Genomic DNA, 27920 nt, shown 5'->3' on the forward strand with positions numbered 1-27920 from the left:
ACATGCCCTGAGCAAGCCAGAAATCGGACCAGTAGTCCTCCCACCCCATCCAGTGTGTGACCCACTTCCCCAAGTTGCCCCCATCCCCCAAGATTTAAAGGGGAAGCAGTTTCACTCATCTTTGTTTCTCAGCAGGAAGGGTGGGGAATTTCTCAACATGTTTGTGTGTCCAAATTGTGTCACTGTTGGGTGGGGGCAGGGCTGGGGAGGGTCAAGGAACTTATGGACACAACCAAACAAAAGTGCATTACATCAGTGCATGTACCAGAGCCCTTCTACAAAAGGAGACGAGACAGACGTTGGTACATCTTTTCTGCTTCACTCAACTATCCGGCTGCTCCACCCCCAGCAAACTTTACTCTTCCTGAAGCCCCTAACGACTTTTGGTAAGTCACATCCCTCTGGTACGTTGGTGCTCTAACTGCTAGATGCCACTTCCCTCCCAGAGCAGGAATAGAACCCAGGAGTCCTGGTCTTGGCCCCAGCCCTCCCTGCTCCAGCCACAAGATCGCACTCCCCTCCCAGAACCAGGGAGACAACCCAGGAGTCCTGGCTCCTTGCCCCGCTTCTCTAACCACTGGGGTCCAGTCCCCTCTTGGAGTCAGGAAAAGACCCAGGTTGGGGGAGCTATCTCTTAGGGCTGTAGGGAGCAGCCTTCTTTGACACCCTCTGCTGATAGAGTGGCCAGCTTTGTCTCTCTCTGTCAAACGGAGCAGCCTCTTTTGTCTCTCTCTTCTTTTTGGTTCTTGCGTGTACTGTCGCTGTATTCTCAGAAACAAAGTCATGCTATGGGGCAACCTTCCAGCAGGAGTATTTGAAGTTTCTCTCTGACTTTTCTCTGTGCATGCCACAAAAAACCCAGCCACGAAGGAGTCAGAGCTGTGGCTGCCCAGAACTGTGGCAAATGGCTCTGTGGCTCTCCCCATCCTTTTGGCCCAATCATGCATGTGCAAGTTCCCTTCTGATCTCATTTCAGCCCTTCTATGAAAAATCCTCCAAAGACCCCAGGGAGGATCTACTGCTGCCACATCACCATGCAGTCTTCTCTTGCCGTCTGCATCCTCGCTGCTCTCCTGGCTACGGGTGAGTGGGGGATGTTCCTATAGGGGCTCATTTCCTAACTTTACCAATGGCTCAGAGCCACCTACCAGGTGAAACTGTTCCTGAACGTAGCCAAAAAGCAGCCACAGAATAACAGGGAAGCTGGGGTCGCCTGTAACCCTTCTGCCTGTCAGAGTTGGCAGCAACAAGGGCCGGGGTCAGTATCTAGGGGTTCCCTTCCAATAACACAATGCAAACCGGCTCGAGCCCCCACCCGGTGACCTGGGACAAATATATACCACCCCCGCTGGGCGCCTCCAAGAGACAATACTTCCCCTCTCGCAAGCACAGAGTCTGAGTGTAGCAAAAAGCCTTTTAATAACAGAGAGAAACAATGTGGCATTATGTTGGGGGAACACCACCGACAGGATTCATAACACAACCCGTGAGCAAAAACCCTCCCCAAGCAAATTGGGGCATGTCCTTTCCCTTTGGTTCTTGAGTCAAGCAACCCCAAATCACCCAAAGTCCAATGACCCAAAAGTCTCTGTCCCTGGTTAAGGCAACCCCAGAGTACAAAAATTTATCTGCAGAGTTTTACCTCCCAACCTGGGTGGAGATGGGGGAAGGGGAGAGTTAAGGGGCCCCACCTCTCCATGGGGCTCCGCTCTGCCAGCCACCCCCATGAGCTGCTCCAGGCATCCGACAAACTGCTTTGCTCTACCAGCCACTCTGCCTCCCGCAAACCGCTCCACCCTAAAGCTTAACACAACACTCAGTGATTTCAACTCTTCGTAAGTTCAGCTCTTTTGTGATTTCAGCTTGTAGTAGGAGAGCCTCAGGGCTGGTGCACCATTAGCCCAAAGGGAATTCAGCTCAGCAGCCTGTAACTAGACTCCTAATAGAATCAAAATTGGCTCTGATATTCCACAGTACAGAGAGGAGGAAGTACAATTAGCATGTAAGGCCCTCACCTGGAGGAGGCATAGTACCAACTATTAATACCTATCCCCAGCCTCTCTCCTTTCATAGAGTTTTGGAACCCATGTCCCTTGCCTAGCGAGTGCTACTTAGTTGATGGCGAGTCCCTCCATCATAACAAAAGGCCAAGTACAGTTCCACTGTCCTTGATTCACATAATCAGGATAATAACACTTCATTCTTCCTGTCCCAATAACAGAGAGATTAGGGATCCCGCAGCAGCCAAAGTGACCATTTGGGCAGCTATGGCCTCATTCTAGGTGGGGTTGTTGTGCCTATGCAAATGAGATCAGCCCCTAAAGTTCTTTTCCACAACTTGCCACACCTCACCACCAGGTGTCAGGGTGGAGCTCATCCTGGCTCTGCTTACACGTCTGAGTGACAACATCCGAGGAGGAGAGGGCTGGAAGTCACAGTCCCCGTGACAGTGAGTGAAACGATTGTGGACATGGGAGGAAATATTTATTCTTTAAATCACAAGAACCAAGTTGTGATGGAGCTGGCGGAGGCCAAGGACATTTCGAGTGGGCATTGTCTGTTGTGTGACAGGCAGCGGATCTGAATTTCAGTAGCAGGAGTTCAAGGCAATATGAAGGGCAGTTCTATGTGACCCCCAGCCAGTGTCAGTGGGGCCAGGGCCCAGCCGGTGTCAGGGGGGCGCAGCTGCACTGGACTCGATGGCAGGTGTCAATCGGCCCTTGCTGAGAGTGAGACCAGCTCACACCCTCTGGGGAGCTCTCTGGGGTTTGTGAGGTGGGAAAACCCACTGGGGAACTAAGATCTGCAGCGATCCCGGGGAGATGCAGCCCCCGAGCAGCGTGAAATGTCTGTAGCCAGCTGGGACCATTGAACAAACTGGGGCAGCGCGCTGGATGAGGGACCCCAGGGAGCTGCACCTGGTGCTTCTCCGCAGAGCCCAGGACAAATCCAGGTGGGTCATGTTCTCGCTCCGTCCCCAGGGGCCTGTCTGCAGTGTCCACATTGTGAAGGAGACGGAACCAGCTGCACGGGCGACCTACAGACCTGCCCTGCTGGGCAAAACTCTTGTGGCGTCGTTCTGACAGAAACTACACTCGGTAGGTGAGATGGACCCTACCCAACGTGGGTCAGGGAACAGTCTGGGGAGCTGGGTAGCCTGGGTCCTCTCCGAATCTCAGATCCAGGAAGGGAGTGGGGTGGATGGGTCTGAGCAGCATTTAAGGAGCCAGGACACCTGGGTTCTATTGCAGACCTGTGGCTAGCTCCACAATGGGGCCTTTGGTTTAGCATTGCAATGCCAAACCCCCAGGCGACTCGCCAGCCAGTGGGCCGGGGCCCGGCTCCCCGTACGGTGCATAGGGACAGGGAGGCTTCTGAGGAGGGGATGCACCAGAGGCCGCCAAGCTGGAGCCACCTAAGCCAGCCAATAGGAAATGTCGATTAAAGGGGTGTGGCCTAAACCTTGCCCCTCCCCCAAAGTTTGGCCCCTAAGTCCCACCTGCACGGAGACGTCCAGCTCTGCTTGGGGTACACGGCCGGGAGCCCCTCACCGGGAGTCCGGTATCTGAACCGGGTCAGCCCTTCCTTGTTAATGCCAGCAGCGGAGGAGGGGCTGCCAGGAGACCCCAATGGCTGGGCGCTAAGCTGGTCCCTGGGGAAGCCAAGTTCAAATCCGCACTCAGCCCCAATTGGGGTGGGGACTTCAGCCCAAATCCCTCCCCTCCTAGGGTTGTGCCTGGCCCTCTGGCCTACGGGCAGGTCTCTGTACATCTCCCCTATTGAAGACACCCCACATAGTATGAAACAGTTAAACATTCCCTGGAACCTGATCCCCCAGGTCCACTGGGGGCATCCGACTCACTGGGCTCCTGGGTATACGGAGGAGCAACCCCTCCCACCTCCATCTCCTCCCCTGGCGGGCTTTCTGCAGGGCCCGATCCATTGGTTGTGCTCTGAGGGCATCCCCTGGATCAGGCGCACAGGTGAGACCTTCAGGGAAACACCAAGTCTGTGAATCCCGCCGTGGCTAAGGGGTGAGCTGGACGCCCAGCATCAGGATCTCAGCAGCCCAGCACGTACCTCCTGGTGGGAACTTTGGCAGGAGATTCGGGGCCCCCAGGGTTTGTCGGCAGCCGAGTGGGGAGCAGGACTATCTAAGTGCTGGATTTAGGTGCTGAAATGGCTTTGTCTAGCCCTGCAGGACCTCGGGTGAGTCACTTTCCCTCTCTGTGCCTCAGTTTCCCCATGCATAGAGGAGGGCTAATGGCTCATGGAGATCATTGTGAAATGGGCGTCAATGGGGTGGGAGTGGAAGGGGGAAAAATCTCTGTTTTCTCCTCCTGTGAAGTGGGAAAGAAGACCCAGACCATTTTCAAGGGCTGTGCGACATCCAGCCAATGTAAAGTCGGCTTCGTCTCGATGAATTTTGGGAAGGGAATGATGACAAGGACGAGCATCGCCTGCTGCATGACAGAGTCCTGCACACCAGAGCCTGTTAAAGGTACATCTCCCGTCTCCTCCCCCATCCCCTGCACCTCCTGCTGCCTGGAACCTACCCCATGTTACCTTCCCGGGCCTGGTGCTCCCGCCGTGCAGGGGCGCCCCATGGAATAACACTCGCCCACCGGTTGGGTGGAGTTTAGTGGGCGGGGCTCTAGGCTCCCACCAGGTGTGAACCCATTTGACCCCCGGCCGGGCAGGGTCCAGGGCTCCCTGCTGCAAACCCCTCCCCTGCCCCTGCTGCCCCCGGCGTCCCCGGAGCTACAGCTCCCCCTGCAGGGGGCCCCCGGGGCTGAGCTGTGCAGCCCCCAGCTGCTCTCCCGGCCCCGACCCGTCCTGGGGCTCGTCCCCCGAGCTGACTGCGTTTGCTCCGCTTCTTCTCAGCGCCCCCGGCTGACACCAACCCCAATGGCCACAGCTGCCCTGGCTGCTACGCTCCATCCTCTGAGCAATGCCGTGAAGAGACCATAGCGTGTGCTGGAATCGAGAAGCAGTGTGTCGACATCGCCGAGCCCCAAATATCTGGTAACTTGCATTCATTTCTTCTGGGGTTATTTTTCCTTTGCTGTTTGCCCCTCCCTCCCCGCCCACCCCCGAGGGCAGGACCGAGATGCTGCGTGTGGTCCGCTAAATAAAGGTATCGGCTGCAGATCAGGACACCTGGGTTCTGTTCCCAGCGCTGGCCTCCGGTGTGACCTTGGGCCAGTGTCTCCCCCTCCCTGGGCCTCTGGTTCTCCTCCATCCATTGCCTGTCAATAGTGTAGTCTCTAAGCTCTTCGTGGCAGGGATTGGTTTAGTATTGGGAGACCCAGTCATGCCGGGCACTGAACAGACCCCCACTGAAGATAAGGGACCCATACTCTGCTGGGCGCTAAAGACTTATAGGGAGATACAGTCCATGCCCCAAAGATCCTGCAACTGTAACTCCCCCACCACCTGGGTGTGGTCTCTTGTCCCCTGTAGCGGCACCGAGACCACTTAGTGAGAAAGTGTTTACAGCCTTAGCTAACAGCCAGTTGGCTTTTGGCTCATGCACTAAGCTCCAGAGGTCCCAGGTTCAATCCCGCCCGCCGACACCCGGAGTCTGTCGGCGTTACACAATCTCTGTAGCTATAGTGGGGATCATTCTCCCAGTTTCAGAGACTGGGAAACTGAGGCAGAGAGTGATGCCATGATTTGCCCAAGGTCACACAGAAAGGCTGTGGCAGGGCTGGGAATCGACTCCAGTTTTGCAGGATCCCATCATGGTGCCGTAACTCATTATGAAGCCGCCCTCACCAACAGGGAGCTGCTGCTTTGTAGCATGAGTAGCGTGGCTAATACAGGCCATATCCAACCTGGGTATCCTCAGTGTGCTCTAGATCTGGCTGCAAGTGACTTGTTGAAGGACACACAGTGAGTCTGTGTCACAGTAAAGGAGAGGGGAGAGACGTGATAGGGACCGCAGAGCCAAAGGGAAGGCTGTGGGGGGCCTAGGCGGGGCTCACAGGGGCAGAGCTGAGGAGGGGCAGGTTGTTGTGTCCGGTCCAGTTCAAGGAAAGGAGCTGCGGGTTCACACTGATCACCTCCTTTCCTCCCCTTCATGCAGGTGTATCTGCCACAAAGACCGTCGTAAAGGGCTGTGGTACTGAGTACATCTGTGCCCAGGTGAATGCGGGTTCTGGGTCCTTTGCAGGGATCCATAGAAATGTAACCACGGCCAGATGCACACCAGCCCCCATCACGACCAACACAGCTCCGGGACCAGCCGGGCTGCTCTTCCCAGCCCTCGCTGGGCTCCTCCTGCTGAAGTTTCTCTCCTGATTCCCTACCCAGTGCAATGGCCACGCTGCACTCAGTAACACCCCGGCTGCCTTTGTCTGCCCCTCTCGGCAGCCGCTCTCCCCACCCAGGGGCCCTGGGCTCCCGGCCGGATTCGCTTCCCCTTTATATTGTTCCGCTTAATAAAAAGAAACTGGAGACCAAAGTCTTTAGAAATTTGTTGTGGGGAAATTTCAATTCTCGTGGGCGGGGCTGCCAAAAAGCTAATTAGTCAGTGACCCCTAGTGGTGAAATGAGGCAGCACAGGCCAGGAGCTACAACCCCCAGCGGGACCCCAGGGTCTGGCTGGATCCAGCATCTGCAGTAAAGAACCTTCCTTTATAGTCATCACAGCCAAGTCCTGCCCCTACTGACCCCGGCAGTGCCCCCTACAGCAGGTCCCCCCAAATTGCAGGCCACTTGGGAAACTGTTGGCCAAAGCTGCAAGGGAGATTGTGTGGCCCAGCTGGGAACAGAGCCTGGTCTCAAAAGCTTTGACCCAACACGCAAGCACATGCTTAAATGTAAGCACATGAGCCTGTGGGGCTAAGTCAGGTGCTTAAAATTAAGCACCATGCTTCAGCACCTCGCTGAACCGGAGCCTGTGGTAGCAGGGCACAGAAGGGCACAACGGCTATATAAGGCTCAACCAGTTTGGTAGAGATGACCTAGGTTGCCCACATTCTCCACCAGTGTCACCTGCACAATCTAGGGCACCCCACCTATACCCTACCGAGGGCTCAAGGCGTGACCTGGTCAATTTAGGCACCCCCACCCTTTTCCTACCGACGGCTTGGGCTGTAAGGCACCTACCCTTACCCACAGGGCTCAGGAAGAAACCTGGTCAATTTAAGTACCTGACTTTCCCTCGGGGCTTTACGGGTCTGTGGATCCTTTTCCCAGTGAAAAAGCCTTACACAGCTGTGCTCTAAACATCGATTTACTAGGAACACACAGAGAACACACATACCAAGCAAATCTCTTGGGCTCGCCACTCCCAATATACAGACAAGATTCACCTGGCGGCCAGTCAGGATCCTCTCATGCTATGTGTCCCGGAGTCCCCGGGCGATGCTCTGGACCTGCTCCCCATGAAGCCAGGCAGGACTCTGGGGCAGTCTCCTCCCTGGGAGCAGCCTGTCTTCAGGACACACAGCTCCCCCGGCTCCACCTTCCTGGGTCTGACCTCGGAGCATTCAGCATCCTCTGCCCCTCCATGCGCTTCCCACAGCGAGTCCGCTCAGGCGGGGTCCTGGGAAAGCCAGAGGGTCCTGCCCCCCAACTCTGCAGTCAGACGTGACTCTCAGCCAGCCAGTAAAACAGAGGTTTATTAGACGACAGGAACATGGAGAGCAAGTTAAAGAAGTACGGGCTGGATGAATGCACTATAAGGTGGGTAGAAAGCTGGCTAGATTGTCGGGCTCAACGGGTAGTGATCAATGGCTCCATGTCTAGTTGGCAGCCGGTGTCAAGTGGAGTGCCCCAGGGGTTGGTCCAGGGGCCGGTTTTGTTCAATATCTTCATAAATGATCTGGAGGATGGTGTGGATTGCACTCTCAGCAAATTTGCGGATGATACTAAACTGGGAGGAGTGGTAGATACGCTGGAGGGCAGGGATAGGCTACAGAGGGACCTAGACAAATTGGAGGATTGGGCCAAAAGAAATCTGATGAGGTTCAATAAGGATAAGTGCAGGTTCCTGCACTTAGGACGGAAGAACCCAATGCACAGCTACAGACTAGGGACCGAATGGCTCGGCAGCAGTTCTGCAGAAAAGGACCTAGGGGTGACAGTGGACGAGAAGCTGGATATGAGTCAGCAGTGTGCCCTTGTTGCCAAGAAGGCCAATGGCATTTTGGGATGTATAAGTAGGGGCATAGCGAGCAGATCGAGGGACGTGATCGTCCCCCTCTATTTGACGTTGGTGAGGCCTCATCTGGAGTACTGTGTCCAGTTTTGGGCCTCACACTACAGGAAGGATGTGGATGGATTGGAAAGAGTCCAGCGAAGGGCAACAAAAATGATTAGGGGTCTGGAACACATGAGTTATGAGGAGAGGCTGAGGGAGCTGGGATTGTTTAGTCTGCAGAAGAGAAGAATGAGGGGGGATTTGATAGCTGCTTTCAACTACCTGAGAGGTGGTTCCAGAGAGGATGGTTCTAGACTATTCTCAGTGGTGGAAGAGGACAGGACAAGGAGTAATGGTCTCAAGTTGCAGTGGGGGAGGTTTAGGTTGGATATTAGGAAAAACTTTTTCACTAGGAGGGTGGTGAAACACTGGAATGCGTTACCTAGGGAGGTGGTGGAATCTCCTTCCTTAGAAGTTTTTAAGGTCAGGCTTGACAAAGCCCTGGCTGGGATGATTTAATTGGGGAATTGATCCTGCTTTTGAGCAGGGGGTTGGACTAGATGACCTCCTGAGGTCCCTTCCAACCCTGATATTCTATGATCTAAAACAGAGCTTGTAGGTGCAGAGAAAAGGACCCCTCAGCTAGGTCCATTTTGGGGGGCAGTGAGCTAGACAACCACGTCTGCCCTTCACTCCATGTCCCAGCCAGCCCCGAACTGAAACTCCCTCTAGCCCCCACTCCTCTGGGCTTTGTCCCTTTCCTGGGCCAGGAGGTCACCTGATTCCTTTGTTCTCCAACCCTTTAGCTCTCACCTTGCAAGGGGAAGGGCCCAGGCCATCAGTGGCCAGGAAACAGGGTGTCGGCCATTCTCTGTGTCCAGACCCCTGCACACACCTGCCCTCTAGGGCTCTGCAATGATCATACACCCTTATCCCACCACCTAGTTCCTTAAGAACTGCCTAGGGGAAACTGAGGCACCCCCACACTATTCAGAGGAAACATTAAGAACACTCCTGCTTTGTCACACTATGCCACTTCGTTGTGACCTTCTCTGCTTATGCAGATGGTCAGCATAAAGACTCTGGCTGGAGTTTATCTGTATCCTCCCTAATTTCCCAGCCCCTGGGCGTCTTTACTTTACAACCTTGGTGGTTAACACTTTCGTTAGGGACACCCTTGGGGGGGCGGGGCTTTATCAGGACCAGAACATTCTTTTTTTCAAATTTTAGTGGTGAACTCCCTGAGTTTCCCCCCCCCCCCCACAAGGCTGGTTTAATATTGGAGGGGGGGGGGGGGGGAGATAAGGTCTCAGGCCTACACAGGGGCAGCCTAGCAGGGAGGGAGTGCTGAGCCCAGCAGAGGCGTTCCCCGGCCAACAGGGGTGCATGAGCTCAGCCCACCCCCACGGATGAGTCTGGGGAAGGGGCTGCATTCCCTGCCTGGCACAGAGGGGACCTGGGACAGAAAAGCTGGGGGCAGGTTACTGCCCGGCCTGGAGCTAGAAGGGGGCTGAGCTGTGGGCAGCAGCTCCAGAGGGAGGGTTTAGAGTTGCAATCACAGGCCCCACAGAGCAGCACCCCCGGCACCGTGAGTCAGGGAGCGGCTGCCTGAGGCTGGGGAGCTCCCGCCCGGTCTCCTCCCCATGGCCTCGCTCCCAGTGCTGATGCTCCTGACTGCCCTGCCGCAGCCCCTGGATTGCTACGGCCGCTTGGCTGAGCCTGCGGGCGGCTCCTTGTGCCCCATGTCGGGCACAGGACTAACTGCACCATTCACCTGATGCACGGCGGCCACGCTTCCGTTCTTACCCGGCTTCTTGACGGCCCCGCTCGTGAGAATTAAACAGAGAAACAACAAATCCAGAGTTTGCTCTCCAGTGTGTTTTATTCAGTGCAACAATATCCAGGGGAAGTGAGTCCAGCTGGGAAGCCCTGGCGGGGAGAGGGGCTAACGCAGGCTCCAGGGTGGATTTCAGTGCAGTGCGGCTGTTGCACCGGGTGGGAATCAGGAGAGAAGCGTCAGCAGGAGGAGCCCAGCGAGGGCTGAGAGGAGGAGCCCGGCTGGTCCCGGAGCCGCGCCCACCACGGAGACCGTTGTGCATTTGGCCATGGTTAGATTTGCACGGATCCCTGCGACGGTCCCCGAACCCACTTGTAGGTGGTCGCAGATGGACTGGGAAACGCAGCCCTTCATCACCATCCGCACTGGGTTTCCACCTGCTGGGAGGGGGGACATGGGGGGGAGGGAAGCAAGCGATTGTGGTCAGGGGAGCAGCTCCACTCCTCAAGCTGGACTAGGACAATGGCCTCCCCCCAGGGCCCTGCCAAGCTCCCCCACAGCCTCCATCTCCCTGTCTGCTCTGCTCCCCCCAGCCTGTCTGAGCCTGGATGGCCTCCCGCTTCTCCTCTGCTCTGCGGCAGACACACCGTGTCCTGGAGCATGTCACTTAGAGCCGATCAAAGGCATTCATAATGGATCAGGCCTGTATTAGCCACACCACTCATCTACAAAGCAGCAGCTCAGTGCTGGTGGCAGGGCTGGGATCTCTAAGCAGGGTGGCTTTGCAGTGAGTTATGGCACCACACTGGGACTCCACAAAACTAGGTTCAATTCCCTGCCACAGCCTTCCTATGTGACATTGGGCCTTGACATTGGGCAAGTCACGGCACGACTCTATGCCTCAGTTTCCCCCATCTTTAAAATGGGGAGAACGATCCTTTGTCCGTTCAGATTGCTGGTTCTTTGGCAGCAGGGACTGTTTCTTACAAGGAGTCTTTGGCATCTGGCAGAAGAGAGGACTCCGATCTCAGGGGTCAGTCCAGTACCTGGCACATCAGGGCATCCCAGGACTAAGCCAGGCCCTACCATGAAAAGCTTAGAGACTAACCTATAGACAGGCAATGGATGGAGGAGAACCAGAGGCACAGGGAGGGGAAGACACTGGCCCAAGATCACACCGGGGACCAGCACTGGGAACAGAACCCAGGTGTCCTGATCTGCAGCCGATCCTTTCACCTAGCGCAGCGGTTCTCAAACTTCATTGCACCGCGACCCCCTTCTGAAAACAAAAGTTCCTACACAACCCCAGGAAGGGGAACTAAAGCTTGAGCCCGCCCGAGCCCCAATGCCCTGGGGGGGAAGGCGCGGAGGGGGGCAGAGCCGAAGCCCAAGTGCTTCATCCCCAGCACAGGGGAGGAGGGGCCGTAAACTGAGCCCCACCACGCAGGCGGTGGCCCCATTAAAACAGGGTCACGACAGTTTGCGAACCCCTGGCCTTGTGGGACTGACACAGCGTCTCGCTTCTGCCCTATGGGGAGCGGGGGGGGGGGGGAGCCAAAAGAAAAATAACCCCAGAATAAATGAACGGAAGTTACCAGATGTTATGGTCCCAGCAGTGTCAAGACACTGGGTCTCGGATCCAGTGCACTGTATGGTCTCTTCACGGCATTGCTCAGAGGTCAGAGAGTAGCAGCCCCGGCAGCTCCGGCCATTGGGTTTGGGGTCGGCCGGGGGCACTGGGAAGAAGCGGAGCAAACGCAGTCAGCTCGGGGGACGAGCCCCAGGACGGGGCGGGGCCGGGAGAGCAGCTGGGGGCTGCACAGCTCAGCCCCGGGGGCCCCCTCCAGGGGGCGCTGTAGCTCCGGGGACCCCGGGGGCAGGGGAGGGGTTTGCAGCAGGGAGCCCTGGACCCCGCCCCAGGTGGGGCCAGCTGGGTTCACAGCTGGGGGCAGCCTAGAGCCCCGCCCACCAAACTCCGCCCAGCCGGGGGCTCAGGGTTATTCCATGGGGCGCCCCCTGCAGGGCGGGAGCACCAGGCCCGGGAAGATAACGTGGGGCAGGAGAGATGGGGCTGGGGAGAGGTACCTATAACAATGGTTGCTTTGCAGGTGTCTCCCATGCAGCAGGCGATGCTCGTCCTTGTTGTCATTCCCTTCCCAAAATTCATCGAGACGTGGCCAGCTTTACATTGGCTGGACGTCACACAGTGCTTGTGAATGCTCTGGGTGTTCACTCCCGCTGCACAGGAGGAGAAGACAGATTTATTCCCCTTCCACTCCCACCCCACTGACGCCCATTTCACAACGATGCCCAGGTGCCATTAGCCTTCCTCTACCCATGGGGAAACTGAGGTCCCGCAGGGCTAGAGAAAGCCATTTCAGCACCTAAATCCAAAATTTAGATCCTCCTGCTCCCCACTCACGTGCCGCATAACCCTGGGGGCCCCAAATCTTCTGCCCATTAAGTCCTTGTTACCAAAGTTCCCACCAGTGGGTACGTGCCAGGCTGCCAAGATCCTGACACTGGGCATTCAGCTCACCCCTTAGCCACGGTGGGATTTCCAAACTAGGCGTTCCCCGCCGATATCACCTGCGGGGCCTGATCCAGGAGACGCCCTCAGAGCATGCCCACTGGATCAGGCCCTGCACAAAGCCCAGCCGAGGAGGAGATGGGGGCGGGGTGGCCCCCAGACACTCAGGAGCCCAGTGGGTCGGACGCTGCCTGTGGACGTGGGTGATCAGGTCCCAGGGCATGTTTAACTATTTCATACAGTAGGGGACGGCTTCAAGAGGGGAAACAGAGACACGCACCCCGGAGGCCAGGGAGCCAGGCACGACCGTAGGGGGGGAGGGATCTGGGCTGAAGTCCCAGCCCCAGAGGAGGGACTAGAACCCAGGCGTCCTGGCTCCCCAGCCTGTTCGCTGACCCAGGTTGGTTAAGGTCCCTCTCACCTACCCAATGTGGTTACTGTCCGAGCGATGGCGCAAGACTCCTGCCCAGCTGGGCAAGTCTGCATGGCGCCCATGCAGCTGGTTCCTTGGCCTGCACAAACCTCACACTGCAGGCAGGACCCTGGGGGAAGGAGAGAGAACATGACGCGTCTAGATTTGTCCCTTCCCTTGAATTTAACTGACCCCAGCTGGGATCTGGCCCCATCGATACCAACGGAGCTACGGCCATGGGAATCCTGCAGAAATGCCTTTTATATCGTCTTGAGCTCATGTTACTGGAATTCAGATCTGCCTTCCAGAGCAGAGACAATCCCCTGCCAAGAAAGCCCTTGGCCTCTGGCCAGCTCTGAAATGTGCCAAGTATAAATATTTCCTCCCATTGTTTCACTCGCCGTCACGGGGACTTTCTGACTTCCAGCCCTCTCCTCCTCGGACGTTGTCACTCAGACGCCCCCAGCTCAGCCGCCGTTATTCTGTGGCTGCTTTTCGGTTACGTTCAGTAACAGTTTCACCCGACAGGTGGCTCTGAGCTGTTGGCACGTTGGAGAAGTTAGGAAATCAGCCCCTGTAGGAACAGACCCCACTCACCCGTCGCCAGGAGAGCAGCGAGGATGCAGACGGCAAGAGAAGCTTCCATGGTGATGGGGAAGCAGGAGATCGGCGCTGGGGTCTGTGATGCAGCCAAATCTCCAGCCAGGGGATTGATCACAGAGGGGCTGAAATGAGATCATGCATGAGCCGGTCGACAGGGTGGGTGGAATCACAGAGCCGTTTGCCACAGCTCTGGAGTAACCGCACCTCTAACCCGCTTTGTGGCTGGTACATTCGCAGCACCCACCCGGAACAGTCAGAGACAAACTCAAATACTCCTGCTGGAAGATTGTAGCATAAGGTGACTGTTTCTGGGGATCCAGAACAATCGTACGCAGCAACCACATACAAGAGAGAGACAAAGCAGGCTGCTCCCTACCACAGGGCGAGAGAGAACTCTGCCCACCTTGTTTCTTCCAGATTGCTTCTGGTCCCATGCTTCCCCCTGGAGCCTCCAAGACTGTCAGCAGGGCAAGGAAACTCCACTCCCCGCCCACACTTTTAAAGCGATAGCTTTCCATTGGTCCTCGACACACAATGTCCAAATCCCCGTAAAGCAGCTCTCAGCCACACCTGAGTTTTGACAGCGGAGGGACCCCTTATCCCTCCTCCAGAGCCAAATTCCTTTGTGCGTCAGGACCTGCCTCTCATGTGTGCCCCTTTTCTCTGGCCGATAGGGCCTGCAAACACAGTTCTTCCTGGGGGGGGGGGGAAGCACCCACCTCTCATGGCTGGCTCCCTTGCTCTCGGTTAGGTGTGACCTGCTTTTCTTTTTTGGTCTTACATTAGGGTGGCATCTACCTTTCACGATCACCCCCCTGCCGCTGGTTCTCTTGGCTGGTCTTCGGCCGCTCAGCCCTCCGGCTGAGCCGCACACGCTGTCCCCCATTCCGGGGTATACAGTCCCGAGTTCTTATCACGGCCCTGGTATGGGGCTGTAGCTCAGAGGCTTCTCCCCCAAAGCACTGCCTTCTTCAACCACCCAGCCGGGGCCTGTCTCGGCACCCGCAGCGGGTGTCCTTTTCAGCACCCCTCCCCAGGCTCAGTCTGCAACCAGACCCGCAGGGCCCATCTCGGTACCCTCGCCTGGTCCAGCCAGGTCCTGGGCTCAGCCCCCGGGGCTCGGTCTGCCCGCACTGACATTTTCATGGTCCTGCTGCTGCTCTACCCAGCCAGCCAGCCAGCCAGCCAGGCGCCCGGTCTTTGGCAGCCTTCGCTGGGCCTGCCCGGTGAGCTCTCTGCGGTGAGCTGCCCGTGGCTTGTCACTTGTCTAGCCAGCCAGGCTCCCAATCCTCCCTCATCACACTCCAGGCAGGAACTGACCTTCTCTGCGCTGCTACTTGTCTTATATAGGGCCCTTCTGGCCCCGGATTGGCTGCTCCATCAGCCCCTCTGATTGGCTGCTCCTCTGCAGCCACTCTAGGCTGCCTGGAGGACTTCTCTCTGTTCTACTCTGGGGTAGGGTGAGGCAGGGCCATGAGGCCTCCAGCAGGGGGCCTCCAGACCTCGTCCGCCCTGCCGCAGCCCCCCTCTGGACGGCCTCCCCTCCCCCTGGGGAATCTGGGGTGATGCTGTGGGGGCCCCCAGGGGGAGGGGAAAACTACTGACCCCTCCCCCCAAGGAGATGGGGTTTTGTTCCCCGCACCACCCGGCAGTGGTGCCTCGGGGTCACTCGTCACAGACCATCAGGCAGACGGGGGGGAGACATCCCCCCTCCTTCCTGGCGGCAGCTGCCTCTGCCCCCCACCTCTGTGCACTGCACTTGGGCACTTCCCACCCTTGGAGGGTGTCACGGCATTGCCAGTGCTCTGCAGCTGCCTCAGTTTCCCCCATGTGGCTGGGCACTCCGCCGCCCTCATGCTTCGTTCTGCCCCAGGCTCCCTGGCAAGGGCCGGGGGTGTGTGTGTGTGAGGGGGTGTGGTGGGGGCTAAAGGCAGGTGGCCCACAGGAGGGAGTTTAGGACCGGCAAACCCCGAGGAGTGGGGAGAGTTAGGAGGTAGGAGAAGGCTTCGGGGGGAAAGCAGCAGCGAATGGCATAGTGCCAAATTTGGCTGCTGGCTACACGGTCCCTGAGCCGGGAGCTGGATTAGAGGGTGGGCCCGGGCCCCCCTCCCGGCTGCTGATGCTGAGTGCATTGGTCAAGAGGGAATTGGATACCCTGGAAGGGGCGGGGGGACACGCACAGTGACCCGGCTGGAGGGCTGAGTCGTGAAGAGGAGGCTGCTGGAGAGAGAGACGCTGGAGGAGAACCCGGCGCCTGGCGGAGCTAATCCCCGGGACGGCCAGCAGGAGGCGCCACTCGCGGGGACTGAACCCCGTGACGGGGGGACAGAGCAGATCTCCCTGGTTGAAGGAGTCCAAGAATTGACCCGGGAGTAAATTTACCCCGTGTGGCAGCGGGCGGCTCTCTCACCCCACCCCACCCCTCAGGTTTAGGCAGCTGTTTGCACTTACTGGTGCTTCCCCTTTGAGACAACCCCACCACACCCATCAGATGCCGGGATCGCATGCCGGCTCTTGCCGTCAGTACAATGTGTGTGGTGGAGGAGTGGGGCTGGGAGCCAGGAGTCCTGGGTTCTAGCCCCAGCTCTGGAAAGGGAGTGGAGGCTAGTGGATAGAGTGGGGAGGGGAGGCTGGGAGCCTGGACTCCTGTGTTCTCTCCCTGGGTATGGGAGGAAGTGGGGTCTAGTGCGATAGAGGAGGGCAGGGCTCCAAGCCAGGACTCCTGGGTTGTCTCCCTGGCTCTGGGAGGGGAGTGGGGTCTAGTGGTTAGTGGTGGGAGGGCTGGGAGGCAGGACTCCTTGGTTCTATCCAAGTGGAGAGTGGGGGCTAGTGGATAGAGTGGGGAGGGGAAGCTGGGAGCCAGGGCAACTGGGTCCTATCACTGGCTACAACAGGGGAGTGATGTCCAGTGGTTAGAGCACCAACAGACCAGAGGGGTATCACTTACCAAAAGTTCCTTGGAGTAAAGTGGGTCTCGGGTGACGTCGGTGGCTAATTCTTTAGAGCAGAAAAGCTGTACCCGTCTCTCGCTCTGTCCTGTCTCTGTCTCTCTCTTTTTATAGAAAGGCTCAGTTATGTGCTGTGATGCAATATGAGAACTTAGATTCGCACGCTTCTGCTGGGAGAGTCTATTAGATTCTATTCCCCTCGCTGGCCCTGCCCATCCTTTGGGCGTCTGAGCACACTGTCAAATTCTCCTCCCTTCCTGCTGGAAAATCGAGTTAGAGGGATGAGTGAAACCAACTCCCCTTGGAAGGCTTGGGATGGCAACATAGGGTAGTCGGTCACACCAGGGACAGGGTGGCAGGACTTCTGGAAGACACTCAGACACTACAGTGATAGACGTGGTATAAAAACCTATATAGACTAGAATAAGGCCTTTTGCACAAATTGTAACATCTGGCATACACCTCTCAACTTAACCATTCGGCTTTACCTTAGCCAAAGGAGAAGAGATCTACTGGAATAAGAATTACAAAATGCTGTATAGAAGATTTATGATTCCAATCCTTTCACAATAGTGTTCGCTTGTCTTGAAAAGTCTCCTGAAATAAATTGAACAGCGTGCAAAAACCAACCAACCAAAATGCTCAACCAAACACTTCGCCAAATGCAGTTTAGGCCCATTCTCGGCTCAGTATTTGTAAATTGTGAGGAAAATTTTAGATTACAGGGTAAAACCCCCCCATTTACAATTTTTTTTTTTTACAATTACAAAAATAAAATTTGAAAAGAGCAGTCAGATTCCTAATTGCGGGCAGGGCGAAGATAACGGCACCATCTGACACCTCCACCAGCACCTACTTGGTTCCTTGACTTTTGGGCTACTGTCTTCAAAACCCATGTCTGACAAACCTCCTCTCGTTTCCTGACCTTTTTAGATGGTTCCTAAAACTGCATCTTCTCCAGTGACTTCTGCTAAACACGAGGTTTCTAATCGAAGGTCTCATGCAATAAAAAATAACACAAAAAGAAGCTTTACAAAAATTATTTATCCTAAACCATCCAATAATAAATGCAAGAACAGATTGCAATGATCAGAGGAGTGAGGGAGATCGAAAGATACACAAACACATCCCAAAAGCATGCAAAGAGGCAAATGAAAAATGGTCAGAACAAAGAAGCCTTGAAATCAAAGAATATTAGACACAACCACAAAGAGATTAATTGAACCACAAAAAGAACCATGAGACAAAGAGAGAAGTTAAGAAAAGGAACAAACTCTATCAAAACTAATAAGTCAGAGGATGCCACAAAGCTAACAGCATCCTAGGAAGATGGATAGAATACGTGAAGGAATGTTTGATGATCCTGAAAAACTGGAAGATAGAGGCATTGAAATTGGAGAAGAAAAAACACCGGCTATTACAATGTGGAAACTAGAAAGAGCGCTAAAAAGTATAAAGCAAGGGAAAGTAGCTGGGGAGGAATGGATCGTGGTTGAAATGCTACAATCCCTGAAGGACAATTCAGAAACTTGCCTGCCAGAACTTCTCAATCAAATATACATATCAGGAGAACTTCTGGAGGACTCCAAGAGGTCAATCTGTATTCCTCTACCGAAGGTTGATAATGCTAGAGACTATGAAGAACATCAAACTATAAACCCAAGAAGCCGCACACTCACAGATCTGTGGAAAGTTGTTGGCACATGGACACATCTTGAGACAAGAATTAGCAGAAGCCAGCAGGGTATTGCCGAGGAGTGGCTTTGAGAGAGGCAATTTTTGCCCTGAGGATCTTATGGTAGCGTGGGAAAGAAGTATTTTGTAGAGTATGGGAAGGGATTTCATAAGCTCCAACACAACAAGTTGATACATATTCTTGAAGAATATAGGATTGACTTCCAAGATCTGTAATTAATAACAAGCTCGTTCTGGGGACAGAAAGCAGCAATCCGAACGAAGTGTGAACTGCGTACTGCAGCATCAAAGAGGTGAACCCCATGGTTGCATTGTATCATTGAAACTATATAGCATATAGGTAGAAGTTAGAATGAGGGAATGTTTAGAAGACACCGACCACGGCGTGCAGGTCAATAGCGCAGACATCAACAATGTAAGACACGCCAAGGAACCAGTTCAGAGCACTGCTTCCTTTTGAGAGCAAAGACAGCAAGAAATATGGAATGAGGATTAACGATATGATGATCTCTATGATGAGATAACTGGCTCTGTGGATATGAGGAAAGCAGTGGACGTGATATAAATTGACTTTAGCAAAGCTTTTGATATTGTCTCCCACAGTATTCTTGCCAGCAAATTAAAAAAGTGTGGATTGGATGAATGGACTATAAGGTGGTGTGACAGGGTCAGGCCAGATGGCTACAGGAGAGCAACAGAAGGCAGATATATTAGCCCCTGGTTAAGTGGGTCCCTTTGCCCTGGGTAAGGTAACAGGGAAGGTTTCAGAACAATCAGGAACCTTCTGGAGACAATTAAGACAGACAGGCTGATTAGAACACATGCAGCCAATCAAGAAGCTGCTAGACTCAATTAAGGCAGGCAATCAGGGCACCTGGGTTTAAAAAGGAGCTCACTTCAGTTTGTGGGGTGCGTGTGAGGAGCTGGGAGCAAGAGGCGCTAGGAGCTGAGAGTGAGAACGCCGGCTGTTGGAGGACTGAGGAGTGCAAGCGTTATCAGACACCAGGAGGAAGGTCCTGTGTTGAGGATAAAGAAGGTGTCGGGAGGAGGCCATGGGGAAGTAGCCCAGGGAGTTGTAGCTGTCACACAGCTGTTCCAGGAGGCACTCGACAGCTGCATTCCACAGGGCCCTGGGCTGGAACAGGAGTAGAGGGCGGGCCCCAAACCTCCCAACTCCTGGTCAGACACAGGAGGAGTTGATCTGGACTGTGGGTTCTCAAAAATGGCCAAACTGAGAGCTGCCGTGAAGCTCCTATGTGGGCAAATCCGCCAATAAGCGCAAGACCCACCAAGGTAGAGGAGGAACTTTGTCACAGTGGATAGAAAGCTGGCTAGATTGTCGGACTCAACGGGTAGTGATCAACGTCTCGATGTTCATTTGGCACCTGGTATCAAGCGGAGTGCCCCGGGGTCAGTCCTGGGGCCGGTTTTGTTCAATATCTTTATTAATGATCTGGATGATGGGATGGATTGCACCCTCAGCAAGATCACAGATGACACTAAGCTGGGGGGAAAGGTACATATGCTGGAGGGTAGGGATAGGATACAGAGGGCCCTAGACAAATTGGAGGATTGGGCCAAAAGAAATCTGATGAGGTTCACCAAGGACAAGTGCAGAGTCCTGCACTTAGGAAAGAAGAATCCCATGCACCGCTACAGACTAGGGACCGAATGGCTCGGCAGCAGTTCTGCAGAAAAGGACCTAGGGTTACGGTTGACGAGAAGCTGGATATGAGTCAACAGTGTGACCTTGTTGTCAAGAAGGCCAATGGCATTTTGGGATGTCTAAGTAGGGGCATTGCCAGCAGATCGAGGGAAGTGATTATTCCCCTCTATTCGGCATTGGTGAGGCCACATCTGGAGTATTGTGTCCAGTTTTGGGCCCCCCACTACAGAAGGGATGTGGACAAATTGGAAAGCGTCCATCAGAGGGCAACAAAAATGATTAGGGGGCTGGAGCACATGACTTATGAGGAGAGGCTGAGGATTGTTTAGTCTGCAGAAGAGAAGAGTGAGGGGGGATTTGATAGCAGCCTTCAACTACCTGAGGGGGGTTCCAAAGAGGATGGAGCTCAGCTGTTCTCAGTGGTGGCAGATGACAGAACAAGGAGTAATGGTCTTAAGTTGCAGTGGGGGAGGTCTAGGTTGGATATTAGGAAACACTATTTCACTAGGAGGGTGGTGAAGCCCTGGAATGCGTTACCTAGGGAGGTGGTGGAATCTCCATCCTTAGAGATTTTTAAAGCCCAGCTTGACAAAGCCCTGGCTGGGATGATTTAATTAGGGTTGGTTCTGCTTTGAGCAGGGGGTTGGACTAGATGACCTTCTGAGGTCCCTTCCAAGCCTAATATTCTATGATTCTATGATAGGAAGACAAAAAGTATGGTAATACATAAAATGCACATGGAAGGCAACACCTTTGTCTTGATGCTCAAGTGGTGAAACAAATGAATAGTTTCCCCTCTTTAGGGAACCTAATAACATCCAACTGAAGAGGGGAGGAAGCAATCAGGAGAAGGACACAGTTTGCAAAAACTGCATCCAACAACTTCCCACGACTTCTGTGTCGTCGGAAGTTAAAAGGGCCACATCTGCTGCAGTGCTGCGTGTGTTTGGCCCCCCTGTCCAGATGTCCTTAGAAAGAACACCGAGAGGCGACTCCAGCGTTTGAGCTTTGGCATTACAGGAGAAGGATAAAAATTCGCTGGATCACCAAAACTACGACCGACGGGGTGACGAGAAGGATGAATTCTACAACAGCACAATCAGTTGAGACGCTTGGTGAGAGAATAACAGCTTTCTGTTCACACGTGGCTTGGTCTTCGCAGAGCAACTCCATTCAAGGACGCACACGGTCCGGCAGGACGGCAGGCAAACCAGAAAGAGGGGGAAGGAGAGCCAGGTCGGAACCATCACCCGATGGGCTGGTCTCCAAAGTAGAGGGGAAGTTTTACACCTCTGTCCCGACAGTGGAAAAGACCACACCATGCTGGCGGGCTGCTGAGTTGGCTTTATCCCTGACTCCAAGTGACCCTGTGTCTGTTCTACCACCCCCCCCCCCCCAAAAAAAAAAAAAAAAGAAATGATTCCTCAAACAATGCTCAGCAAAAGCGCCTCCGGTCCTCATCAGAAAACTCCAAGGCAGGTTCACACCCACGTCCGTCTTAGCTTGCGATTCACTCCTCGTTGGGCCGGGAGCTCATCCCCCGCCATGTTCTGCCCTGCCCCGGGTTCCCTGCTAAGGGTGGGGCAGAGAGATGAGCTCCCGGGTCACGGCCGAAGACATCCAAGAACATCCACTGGAACCAGGGAGAGTCACGTCTCCAGTGCGGGAGCAGGGGGCTTTGCAATTCCAGCCCGGTCCAACGTTAACCGCGCCTGGCCTTTGACCAGCCGCTCGGGCGGGAAAGGGGGAACTGCATCAGCAACGCCCCTCATCTCGCTGCTCTGCAGCAGCGTTGGCTGGAGGACCCCCGGGTTCATTTGGAGACGCCGGCATGGGTGTTCTCGGAGCCGCTGGCGTCTGTCCTGCCCTGTTCCCAGGAAAGGCGTTTCCCCACCCCACCCCAGCGGTGGGTCAGCAGTTGTGAGCAGATGCCCAAAGCCCTGGATCGTGCAGACAGAGAAGGGGAGGTGAGGGCTGCTTCCTGAGCAGCGCCTGTGTGAGGGTGGTGGGCACCGTGCTGCTCCACAGGGGTCCCCCGTCACAGCCATTGGCCCGCAGTCCCCTCCCCGTACCCTGGAGAGAACCCAGCAGCCCCGTTTGAAGTGTGGACACAGCCTCCCACCCACTCCACTGCACTGCGCTGCACTTTCAAACCAGTGTCATCTGCGGTGACTTGTGGGGAAATGGAAGTGAGACCGGCTCACACCCTGGGCTGGGCCTCACTGTGGTTGGATGCAGCAGGAGGGCTGGGGGGGTGACAGTCACCAGATCCCCAGACCTTTCTGTACGTGACCCAGGAGTCCTGACTCCAAGACACTCCCCCACTCCAACTTACTCCACCCCCACTTTTCTCCCAGAGCTGGGGATAGAACCCAGGCATCCTGGCTCCCAGCTATTCCTGTTCTAACCACTAGACCGCACTCCCCTTCCAGAGCCAGAGAGAGAACCCAGGAGTCCTGGCTCCCAGTCCCCGTTGGAGGCTGAACTGACGTTGTCCTGGGCTGTGTAACCCCCAGCCTGTGTTGCCTGCTTTCCCCACTGGGGTCTTTCTGAGCCTAATCTTAGGGCACAGAACGGCTTCCATATCAGGCGAGACTAAAAAGATTAGGGCCGTTCAGCTTGGCAAAGAGACGACTTAGGGGGGATGCAACAAAGGGCTAAAAAATCATGCCATGGCATGGAGAAAGTGACTTGAGAACTGCTATTTCCCCATCCCACAGTACCAAAACCAGGGTGCACCCAATGAAATAAACAGGCAGAGGTTTTAATATGAATAAGAGGTCACACTTTTCCCCCACAATACACAGTTAACCTGTGGAACTCATTGCCAGGGGATATGGTGATGGGCAAGAGTGTAAATGGGTTGAAAAGAGAATTAGATGAGTTCATGGAGGATGGGTCCATCAAAGGCTATTACCCAAGATGGTCAGGGACTCAACCCCATGCTCAGAGTGTCCGTAAACCTCTGACTGCCAGAAGTCGGGAGGGGAAGTCGGGGTGGCTATGTCCTAAATTGCCATGTGCTGGGCACTGTCCCTGAAGCTTTGGTAATGGCCACTCTCAGACACAGGACACTGGACTAGCTGCACCATTCTCCTGACCCGGTGCGGCCGCGCTTCTGTTCTTAACTGGCTTCTTGACGGCACCACCCAGGAGAATTACATTTTTCTCCATTGAAATAAATAAAGAAATTCCAAAGAATTTGGTCTCTAGTTTGCAGCAATATTAAGGGGCTTGACTCCATCTGGGGAAGCGAGAATCCTTGGGTGGGACAGCGGCTAACACACGCTGCAGGGAGGTATTTCCGTGCGGCGGCGTCCTTGCACCGGCTGGGGAATCAGGAGAGAAGCTGCAGCAGCAGGAGGCCGCTGTGCATTTGGCCCTGGTTTGACTTGCACTGATGCCTGCGAAGGTCGACGAACCCACTTGTAGCTGGCCGCAGATGGACTCGGAAGCGCAGCCCTTCATTGCCATCTGCACCAGATTTCCACCTGTGGGGGACTGGCAGTTGTCAGGGGAGCAGCTCCACTCCTTGAGCTGGACTAGGACACAATGGTCCCCCCATCCTCAGGGCCCCTTCAGACTCCCCCACAGCCTCTATCTCGCCATCTGCTCCCCCGCTACCCGCCCCGCAACCTGTCTGGCCTGGGATGGCCTCCCCGTTCTCCTCCGCTCTGACGCAGACTCGGTGTGTGTCCTTGAACAAGTCACTTGCAGCCGGATCTAGAGCCTGCCAGTGAAACCCGTATTGGATCTAGCCAGTATTAGCTGCACCGCTCAGTGCTGGTGGCAGAAGTGGGATCTCTAATAAGGGTGGCTTCATAGTGATTTAAGGCCTCATGATAGGACTCTGCAAAACTAGATTCAATTCCCAGCCCTGACGCAGCCTTCCTTTGCGACCTTGGGCAAGTCACGGCACCGCTCTGTTCCTCAGTTTCCCCCATCTTTTAAATGGGGAGAATGATCCTTATTTTGCCTGTTCCGATTGCAGCCTCTTTGAGGGGCAGGAACTGTATCCTGCTGGGAGTCCTTCAGCATCTGGCAGAAGAGGGGACCCCCCATCTGGGTCGGAGCTCTGTGAAGCACCTGGCACAACAGGGGCTCTCAAGAGTAAGTCAGTCCTACCACGAAGAGCTTAGAGACTAAACTATACACAGGTAATGGACCAGACGTAAAGGGAGGGAAAGACACTGGCCCAAGGTCACACCAGAGGCCACAGCTGGGAATAGGACCAGGTGTCCGGACCTGCAGCCGATATCTTTCCAGCCCCCACACAGTGTCTTGCTTCTGCCCAACGGGGGATCATAGAATCATAGAATATCAGGGTTGGAAGGGACCTCAGGAGGTATCTAGTCCAACCCCCTGCTCAAAGCAGGACCAATCCCCAATTTTTGCCCCAGTGGCCCCCTCAAGGATTGAACTCACAACCCTGGGTTTAGTAGGCCAATGCTCAAACCACTGAGCTATCCCTCCCCCTGGATGGATAGAACAACAAAGGAAAAATAACCCCAGAAGAAATGAACTGAGGTTACCAGTTGTTAGGGGCTCGACCATGTTGACACATCAGGGCTCGTCTCCAGTGCACTGTATGGTCTTCTCACTGCACTGATCAGCAACCACAGCGAAGCTGGCTGGGCAGCGCCGGCCATTGGGTTTGGGGTCGGCCGGGGGCACTGGGAAGAAGCGGAGCAAACGCAGTCAGCTCGGGGGACGAGCCCCAGGACGGGTCGGGGCCGGGAGAGCAGCTGGGGGCTGCACAGCTCAGCCCCGGGGGCCCCCTCCAGGGGGCGCTGTAGCTCCAGGGACGCCGGGGGGGCAGCAGGGGCAGGGGAGGGGTTTGCAGCAGGGAGCCCTGGACCCCGCCCTCGGTGGGATCAGCTGGGTTCACACCTGGTGGGAGCCTAGAGCTCAGCCCACTAAACTCCACCCAGCCGGGGGCTCAATGTTATTCCAAGGGGCGCCCCCTGCGGGGCGGGAGGACCAGACCCCGGAAGTTAACGTGGGGCAGGAGGTGCAGAGGGATGGGGCAGGAGAGGCGGAGCTGGGGAGAGGTACCTGTGACGGTGGCTGTTTTGCAGGCTTCTCCCAAGCAGCAGGCAAAGCTTGTCTGTGTTCTCATTCCCGTCCCAAAATTCACAGAGAAGGGGCTGGCTTTACATTGACTCGATGGCATACAGCCCTGGAGAATGCTCTGGTTCTTAATTCCTGTTGCACAGGAGGAGAAAAACGGAGATTTATTCCCCTTCCACTTCCACCCCATCGACGCCCTCTTCACAGTGACGGCCCTGTGCCATTAGCCTTCCCCTACCCATGGGGAAACTGAGGCATGAAGAGGGGAAAGTGAGTCAGCCGCGGTCCCACAGGGCTAGACAAAGCGATTTCAGCACCTAAATCCAGCATTTATAACCTCCAGTTCAGAGGCAACACATGGGATGGGGGGCGGTAGGCCCGGGTTTGCTGGCCCCGCTCGGTCACATGGGGCAGCCGGGTCCACTCCCTGCACAGCAGCTGCTGGAGCCAGTGAGCCGGTAGCTGCTGCCGGGGGGAGCAGCAGCTGCAGACAGCTGGGAGTGGAAGTGGGGGGGAGCTGCAGAGGGTAAGGCGGGGGTGTTTGGAGGGGCCGTGACTCAAGCTATAGTAGGGGTGAAAATTTAAATTGTGTCTCCCCCCCACTATCTGCAGGCACCAATTGTCTCTGCTCCAGCTCCCCACTCAGCTGCCACGTAACCCTGGGGACCCCGAATCTCTTGCCCATAAAGTCCTTTCGTTGCCAAAGTTTCCAACAGGGGGTACATGTTGGGCTGCCGAAATCCCGACGCTGTGTGTCCCGCTCACCCCTTAGCTGCAGCGGGATTCACAGACACAGTGTTCCCCTGCCGATATCACCTACGGGGCTTGATCCAGGGGATGCCCTCGGAGCACGTCCGCCAGATCGGGCCCTGCGCAAAGCCCAGCCTGGGGAGGAGATGGGGGCAGGGGGTGGCCCCGTATGCCCAGGAGCCCAGTGGGTCAGACGCTCTGCGTGGACGTGGGGAAATCAGGTACCAGGGAATGTTTAACTATTTCATACAATTTGGGGCGGCTTCAACAGGGGAAACAGAGAGACCCCCCCGGATCCAGGGGGGCAGACATGACCATAGGAGGGGAGAGACCTGGGCTGAAGACCCCAGCCTGATTCGGGCCGAGTGGGGATTTGAACTTGGCTCCCCCAGGGTCCAGCTGAGCGCCCAGCTATTGGGATCTCCTGGCAGCCCCTCCTCCACCGCTGTCATTCACAAGGAAGGGCTGACCCGGTCCAGATGCCGGACTCCCGGCACGGGGTTCCCAGACATGGGTCCCAAGCAGAACTGGGCACCTCCGTGCAGCCGGGACTTAGGGGCCAAGCAGACCTTAGGCCACACCCCTCTCCTCGGCATTTCCTATTGGCTGGCTCAGGGGGCTGCCCACTTGACGCGCTGGCTTTTGTGGTTCCCATCCTCAGTGGACCCCTGGCTAGTCACCTGGGAGCTCGGCATCGCAATTGAGCTCGTCCACAGGGACTGGCATAGAACCCAGGCGTCCTGGTTCCTTACCCGCTGCCCATGGCAATGCACTCCACTCCCTTCCCGGAGCTGGGACAAGTAGAGGACCCAGGTGTCCTAGATCCTAGTCTGTTCCCTGACCCACGTTGCTTAGGGTCCATCTCACCCGGTTCTTAATTTGTGCCAGGGCTGAGCCCCGGCTCCTCTGGGCTCGCTGCCTCGGTTATGAAAGGAAGAAGAGGGCTTCCGCCCCAGCACCTCTCGCATGACAAATCAACCCCTGATCTCACCTACCCACTGTGGATGCTGTCACAGCGATGCCACAGGAATCTTCCCCAGCGGCGCAGGCCTCCAGGTCGCCCGTGCAGCTGGTTCCTAGGCCGAAGCAAACCTCACACTGCAGACAGGCCCCTGGAGACGGAGCGAGAACATGAGCCACCTGGATCTGTCCCTCCCGCGCCTTCCCCTGGGCTCTGTGGGGAAGCACCGGGTGCAGCGGCCTGGGGTCCCTCATCCCTCATCAACGCGCTGCCCCAGCACTGTCGACGGTCCCAGCTGGCTACAGGCATTTCACGCTACTCGGGGGCTCCATCTCCCTGGACTTTGCTGCGGATTTTAATTCCCCAGTGGTTTTTCCCACCTCACAAACCCCAGAGAGATCCCCAGCGGGTGTGAGCTGGTGGCGATCTCCCCAGGTGGTGCAGCAAGGGCCGACTGACAGCTGCCATCGAGTCCAGTGCAGCTGCACCCCCCTGACACCGGCTGGGCCCTGGCCCCACTAACACCGGCTGGGGGTCACATAGAACGGCCCTTCAGATTCCCTTGAGTTCCTGCTATGGTGCCATTCACACAACAGACAATCCCCATTCAAAATGTCCTTGGCCTCTGGCCAACCCTGAAACATGCCCAGTCACGACACTGTTCTAGTGATTAAAACGGTAAATATTTCCTCCCATTTCCACAATTGTTTCACTCACTGTTACGGGGACTTTGTGACTTCCAGCCCTCTCCTCCTTGGACGTTGTCACTCAGATGCCCCCAGCTCAGCCCCCGTTATTCTCTGGCTATTCAGTTACTTTCATAGAATCATAGAAGATTAGGGTTGGAAGGGACCTCAGGAGGTATCTAGTCCAACCCCCTGCTCAAAGCAGGACCAATCCCCAATTTTTGCCCCAGATCCCTAAATGGCCCCCTCAAGGATTAAACTCACAACCCTGGGTTTAGCAGGCCAATGCCCAAATCACTGAGCTATCCTTCCCCCGAACTGTTTGTCCACGGTTTCACCCGACAGGTGGCTCTGAGCTGTTGGTACGTTGGAGAAGTTAGGAAATCAGCCCCCGTAGGAACAGACCCCACTCACCCGTCGCCAGGAGAGCAGTGGGGATGCAGGCAGCAAGAGAAGCCTCCATGGTGATGGGGAAGCAATAGATCAGCGCTGGGGTCTCTGATGCAGCCAAATCTCTGGCCAGGGGATTTATGACAGACGGGCTGAAATGACATCAGAAGAGGTTGGACATGCATGAGCCGGTTGACAGGGTGAGGGTATCCTCAGTTCTGAGGTAGCCAAAACCCTCACCCCTTTGTGGCTGGTATGTTGGTGGCACCCACCTGGAGAAGTC

At 55.6% G+C, this 27920-nt stretch overlaps 3 protein-coding genes across 4 annotated transcripts; 1 reads left to right on the plus strand and 2 right to left on the minus strand.

The window, feature by feature from the left end:
- Positions 1-220: 220 nt before the first annotated feature.
- On the plus strand, positions 221-6466 carry LOC125625587 (phospholipase A2 inhibitor NAI). The gene is made up of 6 exons (XM_048827852.2): positions 221-386; positions 977-1083; positions 2982-3098; positions 4349-4501; positions 4885-5025; positions 6089-6466. The coding sequence occupies exons 1-6, from the start codon at positions 223-225 to the stop codon at positions 6301-6303; spliced, it is 897 nt and encodes a 298-aa protein (XP_048683809.2). The 5' UTR covers positions 221-222; the 3' UTR covers positions 6304-6466.
- A 3546-nt stretch (positions 6467-10012) lies between these two features.
- LOC125625592 (phospholipase A2 inhibitor NAI) lies at positions 10013-14783 on the minus strand. 2 transcript variants are annotated; one of them, XM_075122857.1, is made up of 6 exons: positions 14191-14783; positions 13466-13593; positions 12882-12998; positions 12012-12164; positions 11522-11662; positions 10013-10363 (listed from the first exon to the last, which is right to left on the minus strand). In XM_075122857.1, the coding sequence occupies exons 1-6, from the start codon at positions 14355-14357 to the stop codon at positions 10152-10154; spliced, it is 918 nt and encodes a 305-aa protein (XP_074978958.1). In that variant the 5' UTR covers positions 14358-14783; the 3' UTR covers positions 10013-10151. The 2 variants fall into 2 exon arrangements, with proteins under 2 accessions (XP_074978958.1, XP_074978957.1); XM_075122856.1 differs by having other exon boundaries at positions 10013-10366; positions 14191-14779.
- Positions 14784-23117: 8334 nt separating this feature from the next.
- LOC142070073 (phospholipase A2 inhibitor NAI-like) lies at positions 23118-27710 on the minus strand. The gene is made up of 6 exons (XM_075123051.1): positions 27662-27710; positions 26592-26712; positions 25671-25735; positions 24836-24985; positions 24366-24453; positions 23118-23271 (listed from the first exon to the last, which is right to left on the minus strand). The coding sequence occupies exons 1-6, from the start codon at positions 27708-27710 to the stop codon at positions 23118-23120; spliced, it is 627 nt and encodes a 208-aa protein (XP_074979152.1).
- Positions 27711-27920: the final 210 nt, after the last annotated feature.

The sequence above is a fragment of the Caretta caretta genome, chromosome 24, assembly GCF_965140235.1.
Source record: "Caretta caretta isolate rCarCar2 chromosome 24, rCarCar1.hap1, whole genome shotgun sequence".
Taxonomy (NCBI): Eukaryota; Metazoa; Chordata; order Testudines; family Cheloniidae; genus Caretta; species Caretta caretta.